The sequence below is a fragment of the Leptodactylus fuscus genome, chromosome 7 (genome assembly GCF_031893055.1).
Source record: "Leptodactylus fuscus isolate aLepFus1 chromosome 7, aLepFus1.hap2, whole genome shotgun sequence".
Lineage (NCBI taxonomy): Eukaryota > Metazoa > Chordata > Amphibia > Anura > Leptodactylidae > Leptodactylus > Leptodactylus fuscus.
This window is the reverse complement of record NC_134271.1, coordinates 75,375,553-75,386,185: the sequence shown is the minus strand read 5'-3', so window position 1 is coordinate 75,386,185 and position 10,633 is coordinate 75,375,553. Positions and strand designations below refer to the sequence as shown.

Below are 10,633 nucleotides of genomic sequence, written 5' to 3'. Positions count from 1 at the left end.
ACAAGCTATTGTCCTCTGATATTAGCCGCTACACATTTTGCATATGGAGCACATGATTAAACATCGCACACACGTAACGCTGCCGGTTCTGCGTTCCAAGCCTCAAATCAATGAACAGCCATGTGATTCCCAGAGTGAGGCTTTAACCGCAAACAAGACTCCGTCAGACACTGATCTGCGTTCTCATTGGTTATCCTGGCAGCGCGGGAAAGCTGTGGGCGGTGATTGCAGTGCGGCGCTGGGGCTGAGGCTATGGACGCTTCTGAGGTGGAATTTCTAGCCGAGAAGGAATTGGTGTCTATTATTCCTAATTTCAGCCTGGATAAGGTGTACCTCATCGGGGTAAGCGCCATGTATTACCTGCAGCTGGCCACTCAAACCTTACTATGTCACAGAACTACAAGTACCAGCTTTGCACTTTACTCTTAGACCTGACGTTCCTCAAGACTTGACTCCTCGTATATGTCCTATGGCCGGTCATGCCAGCTTCTTTATATTATACACCAGTCAGGCATAATATTAAAGGGGTCATGTGGGGAAGGGGGTTGAAGTGTGTAAACAAATGACTTAACACTTCATGTAATAGAAAAAAATGCAAATTAAATGTTTGCAAATTCCTGATGACTCTGGTGCAATGTAAAGGAAAATCTTTGTGAAACTTGTCAGTTATCTATAATGCTGGGAGTCTCTGCCTTCCAGTGATGTACCATCCTGTAATTGGTATGGGTCAGTATATTTCTGAGAAGAAGGGACTCCTAGGATCATAGATAACTGATGTTCGGAGTCCCAGCATCATGGTGAGGCCAGCAACTTGGGTGAACAAATGGATCAAGTTTAACCCAAGAAACTCGGTCAGTGTGTTCTCCGGATTGCTGGCCTGACCTCGAAACTCTTGTGTGAAGTGAGCGGTTTTCTATATGACAGCTCTTATGGTTTGTCTGGTTGTGTGGGGCTTAGTTGAAAAGGGAGCAGAGCTTAAAAGGCAAAACTGTTGATAATGCACAAAAACGCTGTCATCCAATAAGAGGTGTATTGTCAGACTAGACAGGCTGAAAGTGCATTAGATGCTAGAAAAGCTAGCACAGTTTTAGGCTACATTCACACAGCAGTGAATACTGGCTGTGTGATGTCTATTAAAAAAAAAAAAAAAAAAAAAAAAACGGACGTCACACAGCAGTATTAATTCACTTAATGGTGAATGGGGGCTACTAACATAACCGTTCTCACGGACCATCAAAATATAGGTCACATCCTATTTTTGACCACTTTCATGGATCCCTCCATACATTGAAATGTGTAAACCTCCTGGGTGCTTAAAGGGGCTGTCCAAGAAAAACTGGACCTTTAAATATAATTTGTAATTAGGCTGGGGACATTGGAACCCCCCCCCCCCCAAAAAAAAAACAAAACAAAACAAAACAAAAAAAAAACTATACTCGCTGTTCCCGGTGACCGCTGAGACCAATCAGCAGCTTCAGGGTAAAGGGATCTGTGACGTCACAGAGAGTGAGCAGTCTCACTGTGAGAAAGCACTGGGTTGGGAGGACACCGGGCACAGGTGAGTGTGAGATATATATATATATATATATATATATATATATATATATATATATATTATTTTTTCTTCCCCCCCCCCCCCCTCTACCTCTATTTGGCCTATATAAAATTTATCAATTTGCCTGGACTTCTTTAACATCTGTCATTTTAACAGTTATTTTCAATGGACCCAAAAGTCTTGCACTCTTTGTTATGTCTGCCAGAATGACGGACTTGTGAGGGATTTGGTGATAATGGACGACAGGTCAAATCCTATCGAAATCAATTAAATTTTTAACAGATTTTTGACGGATGTTAGCGTTGTTAACATTTTCTGACAGATGCTAGCAACGGACGCTAGCAACGGACACTAACAACGGTAGTGTGAACACCCCCTAACTGTATTATATAAAGTAGTGATATCACTTTCTCTATTAAATAACTGTAATAAGAACTGTTTAGCCTGGCTTATAGACAGCAATAATATCTCATAACTATCATACAGAATGGCGTCCTCATGTTCCATATCATAATTGTTGTACTGTGCATGATGACGTCCTCTCTCTCTACTATAACTCCTGTGTGGACAGCAGTATTATCCCTCCTATATGTTAGAACTGATAGTAGTGATGTCACCTCCTGTATATTATATACACGTCTGTCCTCTGATTTATATTTCTGTTCTTCTCCAGGGTGATATAGGTCCCTTCAACCCTGGTCTTCCCGTGCAAGTGCCTCTGTGGCTGGCCATCAACTTGAAGCAACGTCAAAAATGTCGCATTGTTCCTCCAGAATGGATGGATGTTGGTGAGATGCACATGTCTGTTTTCATGCTTTTACTTAAGGGGTGTTCCTAGGCTATATCCTGGGAGCATATCGCAAAACTTTCAGGATTCTTGTATATGATTGATGGTTAGATTTCAGTGGTACCACTGAATTCAGCACACTGTTGGTTTTCCCAGTATGAACCCTTAGTTTCAGCACCAATATCTCCCACTGTCAGAAGGATGGGCCTTAAAGCCTAGCATCATTGCAGGGCTCTGGGGAACACCCTCCTTACATTACAAGGAAATGGAAGAATACTATTGGAGGGACTTTCCTCACAGCCCAGCAATGATGTTAGGTTGCAAGGCCTGCCCTTCTGACATTGGGGAGATATTAATGCTGAAACAAACATTCCCAGGGTGCATATTGGGAAAGCAGACGGCCTGTACCAGAAAAATATTTTTATAGATTTGTAGACCAGGTGTTTTTCAGACACAGGAATACCTAATGTGTATGTGTTTCACATTATTTAAGTACTTTTATATGTGCTAATGTGTTGCAAAAATCCAGCAGCTAAGCTGTGGGTGCCATCATTGTGAGATAAATGTAATCATATCTATTTTTAACATTTTAGAAAAACTGGAGGAAATCAGAGACAATGAACGGAGAGAGGATACATTCACCCCAATGCCTAACCCTCATTACATGGAACTTACCAAATTATTGTTAAACCAGTAAGTACAATGATTATAAACTATAGAAAGTTAGTGTAATCGGAGAATAGAAACTAAATGGAAAGAAAGTGTGTGAGGAATGATGGATGCTAGTGCCATCTCGATTTTAATGTTGTCCGGGATAAAAGTTAATTCTTACACTAATCTAAACATTCCCCCCAACTACTTTCTAAGTTACATAATTTATGAAAATTGCAATTTTACTTATATGCCTGAGGAAGTCCATTTTGACATTTTCTGGTTATCCGGTGATGATCCATTTGCTCGTTTCTGGAAATGGAATGTTCCTACTACTCCAACGCCCCCTCCCCCCTCAATCCACTCCATTATATTTCTTACCTTTCTTCCTTCCAGGCTTCCTCCTGCGGGACGGCTCCTCCTACCTTTGTGACTGCCGACTCGTGCAATAGTTGCGGTGCTGCTCTGTGCTCTGCATCTTATAATCCACCTTTACTATGCAGGCGTGCGAGCAGCTTCCACACCTGCACAGTAGAGGTGGATCGTGGGCGACAGAGCAGCGCTGGGACTATTATTATTATTGTTTATTTATATAGCTCCATTAATTCCATGGTGCTTTACATTTGAGGGTTCACATGCAGTACACAAAATGTACAAACAGATAACAGATATACTAACAATGACTGACTGGTACAGTGGGGTAGAGGGCTATGCCCGTGAGGGCTTACAATCTATGAGGGAAGTGGGCTAGAGACAGAAGGTGAGTGGAGAGACTGTTCAGGTGGTGTGGTGACAGTAGTGTTATTGGAGGTTGTAGGCCTTTCTGAACAGGTGAGTCTTCAGGGCCTTCTTGAAGCCTGTGATTGTGGGGGTCAGTCTTATGTGTCTTGGTAAGGAGGTCCAGTTTATGGCGGATGCACGGGAGAAATCTTGGAGACAGTTGTGTTAGGAGCGGATGAGAGCAGAGTAGGAGGTCTTTGGAGGATCTGAGGTTATGTGTGGGCAGGTAGCGGGAGATTAGGTTGGAGATATGTGGATGGCTTTGTATGTTAACATTAGTAGCTTGAATTCTATTCGCTGGGCAATAGGTAGCCAGTGAAGGGATTGGCAGAAGGGGGCTTCCAGTGAAGAATGGGGGGGTGAGGTGAATTAACTGAGCAGTGCAGTTTAGGGTGGACTGGAGGGGGGCGAGGGTGTTAGCTGGGAGTCCATGGAGAAGGGTGTTGCAGTAATCTAAGCGGTAGATTATGAGGGCATGAACAAGCATCTTAGTAGTTTCAGGGGTGAGGAAGGAGTGGATTTGGTGGATGTTCTTGAGTTGGAGGCAGCAGGAAGTGCTGAGCTTTTGAACGTGAGATTTGAAGGATAGGTCGGAGTCCAGCGTTATCCCAAGATATCGGACCCGAGGGACTGGGGTGAGAGTGGTTCCATTAATTTTGATAGATGGGTCAGGTAGGGGGGCCGTGCGGGGTGGGTCGAAGATGATAACCTCCATTTTTTCCATGTTGAGTTTGAGAAAGCGAGAGGAGAGAAAGGCGGCTACAGTCGCTAAACAATCTGGAACTCTGGCTAACAGAGAGATAACGTCTGGTCCAGAGAGATATATTTGGGTGTCATCGGCATAGCAGTGGTATTGAAAGCCATGAGATTCTATGAGTTGGCCGAGGGTGTAGATGGAGAACAGGAGGGGTCCTAGGATAGAGCCTTGGGGGACACCTACAGAGAGAGAGGGCGAGGTGAGGAGGTTGTGTTCGAGTGGGAGACACTGAATGTGCGGTCGGTGATGTATGAGGAGATCCAGGAAAGGGCCAGGTCTGAAATACTAAGTGATTAGAGAGTCTCTAGTAAGAGGCAGTGGTCAACTGTATTAAAGGCAGAGGAGAGGTCAAGGAGGAGGAGGACAGAGTAATGGCGCTTGGCTTTGGTGGTTAGAAGGTCATTAGTGACTTTGGTTAGGGCAGTTTCAGTGGAGTAACGGGGTCTGAAGCCTGACTGTAGTCTGTCAAAAAGCAGGTTAGACGAGAGGTAGGAGGAGAGTTCTGAGTGGACCTGTTGCTCAAGCAGTTTTGAGGCGTACGGGAGCAGTGAGATGGGACAATAGTTGGCTGGAGAAGACTGGTCGAGGGATGGTTTCTTAAGTATAGGAGTGACAGTGGCATGTTTGAAAGCGGAAGGGAAGGATCCAGTGGCTAGCGATAGGTTGAAGAGATGGGTTAGGTCTGGGGTGATGACTTCAGTAAGTTTGGGAATGAGATGTGACTGGATCAGGTCAAGCGCGAAGGAGGTGAGGTGGGATTTAGAGATTAGGGACGAGAGCTTTTTGTCAGTGATGGTGGAGAAACAGGTTAAGGACTATTGCACACATTGGCAGTCGGAAAAGAGGGAGGAGCCGTCCCGCAGGAGGAAGCCTGTAAGGAAGAGAGGTAAGTGTAATGGGGTCGGGGATGGGTTGAGTTAGTTGGAAAGGGCTAGTAGTGGGCGGGATAGCGAGAGAGACAGGGAGGGGGGTGTATGGGGGAGGTGGAGTGAGCTGAGAGAGATCTAGTGTGGAAGTTACATAGAAGGAAGCTGCACCACGTAAACAAATGTAGAAGATGCCAGGAGCTCCCAGAGACACCCCAAAATCACTCAAAGCACTGCTAAAGGTATTTAGGTGCATTTATTAACCCATTAATAGCACTAACAGACCTTTTTTCGAAAAAAATAGATAACTAAAAATTTTGCGTGGGAAAACCCCTAGCCATGTCATACTACAGAAAAATCTACCAAAGTCAACATTAAGCTCCTAGTAGACATGGTACCAAGATGTCAACATAGCAAACTCTAAATAGTGGGTCGCTACTCTACTGGGTGCAGCTCTGCATGGCCATGGATCACACATACCAGTAGTATAACTTGATCTATAATTCTCAACAAATCTGCAACAAGTTTGAGGTGCTTGGCATACATTTTGATCAAGGTGTATAAGTATAAGTAAGCTATTTCAGGGTGACATCAGTTTGGTGGGTCCCTACTCTATTAGGTACACCATCACATGGCTATTTCTGCCGCCACCCAAGCATAGCACTGAAATAACATAAAACGGAATAAACCCCAAGATTGGGGTGAGTTACACAAAACACCAACTGAAACAAGAATTGACACAAAGGACAACTATCGGCTGTGTCAGGTTTTAATTGCTTAGATGGGAAAACGTGAAGCATACTCCGGGTCAGCTTACATTGTATATTTGCCTATTGAATGGATTGCTAGCAAAAACGTAACTCCAACTTTTCATATATGAATGTACACATGACTATATGAAACTTTGTCATAGATCTATCTCTTATTAAAGAAATGTTTCCTTCTACACTTATCAGGGTGAGTTACGTTTTAGTCTATGAAGAATGGGAGAGGCAGCTGGAAGATAAAGATATACTGAAACTGTTAAGCTCTGCTACAGTGTGAGAGAGCTTGTTTGACTCTGCTGTACCTTTCAAGGCTAAAAGATAAAACCTAACTTTTATTAAATAATCAATAAAAACGTGATCAAAATAAATGGACACCGTGTGTGTAGTGTATATATTTGTTGATAATGGACGTCCATTTATTTTGATCATGTTTTTATTGATTTAATAAGTTAGGTTTCATCCTTTTTCTACTACACCATTCATCTGTGATATTACAAAGTCTCTTTTATTCATCTGTACTATTCACGTATGAAAAGTAGTTTTATAAATGGAGGCATGTCTGGCCTTGAGCAAGAAGGCCTCAAGTATTGATACTGGACCTTCCACATCTGGTGGTTTTTCTGGACCAGTTTCTCTGGACTGGTTTCTCCATCTTAAAGGACAGGTTCTTCCCTACTTGGTGCCCAAGAGATCCCATCAGAAGACAAAGCTTACAGTAGGAAGTGCTATTGATGATTTGGAAAGGGGTTCTGGTACCAAAAGAGGAATTGGCGACAGGATTTTATTACCCATTATTTTTGGTCAGTAATAGAGATGAGTGAACGGCGTTTGATCGAATACATATTCGGTCGAATATCAGGTCGTTCGAGGTATTCGATTCCAATCGAATACCAAAAGCAAACGCACTAACAATTTGTATCCCCTCCTACCTTCCCTGGTGCTTTTTTTGCACCAATAACTGTGCAGGGGAGGTGGGACAAGAACTACGACAACAGCGGCATTGAAAAGAAAATCAGAAAAAGGAATTGGCTGTCTAAATCAGGTGACCTCCAATTTATACGAATGGTGGATTTAACATTCGGTTAATTTGAGACTGTGAACTATGTGACTGTGAGACAGAGACAGATCTACAGGCAGGGTTAGCTAGGGATAACCTTTATTTAGGTGTGGGAATGTCAATCACCCAGCTCTTCGGGGCTCTATCTGGTCGGGATCCCTGTCAGCTTGTGATGTGCGCGAGCTGACTTTTTCCCATAGGAATGCATTGGCCGAATGCCATATAGAGTACAGCATTCGGCCAATCAACGTTGGTTCTGCAGGAGGAGGCGGAGTCTAAGATCGATCCACAGCAGTCTCCATTCTGGTCTGATATTAGACTCCGCCTCCTCGCAGACAAGCCTCCGGCAGAACCAGCGTTGATTGGCTGAATGCTGTACTTTGTATGGCATTCGGCCATTCAATGCTGGTCAATGCATTCCTATGGGAAAAAGTCAGCTCCGCATATCGCAAGCTGACAGTGATCCTGACGTAATACAGTGACTTGGGCATGTTAGATGCCCCCAGACATGCTTCCCCTGCTGTCCCAGTTGTATTCCAGGGTGTTGGCATCATTTCCTGGGGTGTCATAGTGGACATGGTGACTCTCCTGAGTCGAAGAGTGGGATCCCCTGAAACGAAGCATTTTTTCTCCATAGACTATAATGGGGTTCGATATTTGTTCGAATTGTCGAATATTGAGGGGCTATTCGAAACAAATATCGAATATTTTACTGTTCGCTCATCTCTAGTCAGTAAATATTGTCTCTAGGTTGGCTCTTGTATGACCCTTCACCTCGGGTTAGGATTAGTGTTGAGCGAATAGTATTCGAATCCTAGATTCGAATACCTTTGCTCCCATAGGAATGAATGGGAACAGCCGATCGCAAAGGGGTTAAGAGCCAGGCACCTGCAGCGCCAGCTGCTCCCATTCATTCCTGTGGAGCAAGGTATTTGAAACTAGAGTTTCTAATACTATTCGCTTATCTCTAGTTAGGATCCTTCTTACTTATGTTTTGTGAAAGTGTCTATTTAATAGGACTGGACAATTATGGCTGAGATTAATCGTGATTCTGATTAATGCCGATTATATACTTTTACAGTATATAGGAGTCTGAAAAGATAAACAGAGGGTCAGTGGAGATGATCCCATATAAAATGTCACTCTCCTCTCCAGTGTGACTTCCTGCTATACTCGGGACCGCAAGCGTCGCAGGGCCATGTGACATCAGCCAAAGAGAGCAGGGAGTTTGATCATCTCTCCACAAAAGACCCCAGAGTATAATAACAGTTTTGGTTTGGATGTGTTCGACCCAAACAAAACTACAAATCTTGTAATAATTGAACTGAAATAACTAATGTGAACTAAATCCTGTCTGTTATCCTGGTTGATGTTCAGTCTTGGTTATTTTTGGATGAATTGTTCAGTCCTGCTATTTAATTGTCTGTAATTGGTTGTCTGCGGTAAGAGTACTGTATATGCTATGAACCACACACGTGTCATTTGTCACATTTACAGAGCACTATGTTTTCTCTCTTTAGTGCCTCTGATAACATCCCAAAGGCTGATGAGATCAGGACACTTGTTAAGGACACATGGGACACTCGGATCGCCAAGCTCCGGTTGTCTGCTGACAGCTTTGTGCGGGAGCAAGAAGCCCATGCCAAGGTATAGACTGGGACAGGAATGCTATTTGGGTGACATTGTTCTCATTTTGCTTATTACTGAGGTTTAATTTGGAGAAGATCAGCAATGTAAATATTTTGCTACTGCTGATGCTCCAGACTATCACATTGACACTGCTGATGGAATGAAAAGAGACGTGGAGAAGAATATGTCTGGGCTGTGTGATCAGGATATTGCATAGAGTGACATAGTCAGTGCAATTATTGTCATTTTAGTAATCGATAGACAACTGTGATTCTCTGAGCCTTTGTCCAACTTGGCGGCTTAGTCTCCTCTGATTAAATGTGTCTAATTGTCCACCTGCCTGCGCACTCCCTGCTGTTACAAATCTCTCTCTTCTCATTTGCCAGCTGGATAACTTGACGCTGATGGAAATTAACACCATTGGAACTTTTTTAACGGAGTCCTTAAACCACATGTACAAATTACGAACCAGCCTGCAGTACTCGGAGGATGGACCATCCCAGGAATACTAACCCACCCACCAGGCCAACATAATTAAAGAGGGGGATGTAATTAGCTGTCTGCTGAGGTCATTGTAGCTTACTACTCTGTTCTTCATGCCAAAGCTTCATTCCCTGGCATGGACAGATCTCATCTGTGCTTCTGGCCTGCACGCAGATAAGTCAAAGAGGCATGCTGTTACTCTGCCTTGCTAGTATAGCAGAATAGCTCTACCTCCTGTGTCATAGCTTCAGGTGACACTGAAATCTACTTAGGATGCAGGCCAAAGTCGATGCAGGAAATGTCCTCTCCAGAAACCAGCTCCATTTACAAGGATAACTGTAGTACATTCTTACTCTATGGAGCACATAGATCCTGCTGCCTCCTTCCAAGACTGAAAATTTCTCATCTACAGTTATTAAAGCTGTATGAGCATCAGAGCTTGTTAAGAGAATTGGTTCTTACAGTGGGTTGAAAAATGAAATGTCTATAAAAATGCTGTAAAACTTTCCTCGATTCATTTCTAAACCTGCTAGATGTTTGTAACTGAAATTTTAATGCCTCTGAAAGGCTTGGACAATAGGGACTGATTTATCATGGCTTAAGCATCCAAAATTGGTTAACCATGAGAAAAATCAGAAGTTTTTTTTGTGCAAGTGGAAATTTTACGTCTCTCACACCACATTTCCTCAAAGGGAGATATGGTAGAGCTTGGCTCATCAGCCCTGTCAGATATATCCACATTTTTGCTGATTTTCTGGTTTAAATGATGATCCTTGTTGGTGTAGATTTGTTTGGGCACACGATCCCCAGGGGATGTGCCTAATTTATGACTTGATGTGCGTTCTGCCATAAATTAGGTCTGAACTCCTTTAAAGGGGCTCTATCAGCAAAATCATGCTGATAGAGCCCCACATATGCGTGCATAGCCTTTAAAAAGCCTATCCAGGCACCGTAAATGTTATATTAAACTACCCCCCCCCCCCCCTTTTAAAATAATACCCTAAAAAAGAATGTTCTCTACTTACGCATCCTGCTCCTCCGGCGCTCGCGAACGGACATTGATAAAAAAAAAAATAGCCTGGGCGCATGCACAGTAGCCGTAGTAGAAGCCGCATGCTACTGCGCATGCGCCCAGGCCATTTTTTTTTTTTTTTTTTTTATCAATGTGCCGTAGGAGGACGGGACCCGAGGACATCGGAGGAAGAAGTGGCGTGGATGAAGATGAAGACACACCCTGAATGCCCACCCAATGTGCATGATCCGTAAGTAGAGCACATTCTTTTTTAGGGTATTATTTTAAA

At 43.4% G+C, this 10,633-nt stretch overlaps 1 protein-coding gene across 1 annotated transcript; it reads left to right on the top strand.

The window, feature by feature from the left end:
- The first annotated feature begins 211 nt into the window (after positions 1-211).
- On the top strand, positions 212-9,622 carry GINS2 (GINS complex subunit 2). Its single transcript, XM_075282166.1, has 5 exons — positions 212-342; positions 2,229-2,343; positions 2,936-3,035; positions 8,741-8,867; positions 9,236-9,622. The coding sequence occupies exons 1-5, from the start codon at positions 253-255 to the stop codon at positions 9,359-9,361; spliced, it is 558 nt and encodes a 185-aa protein (XP_075138267.1). The 5' UTR covers positions 212-252; the 3' UTR covers positions 9,362-9,622.
- Positions 9,623-10,633: the final 1,011 nt, after the last annotated feature.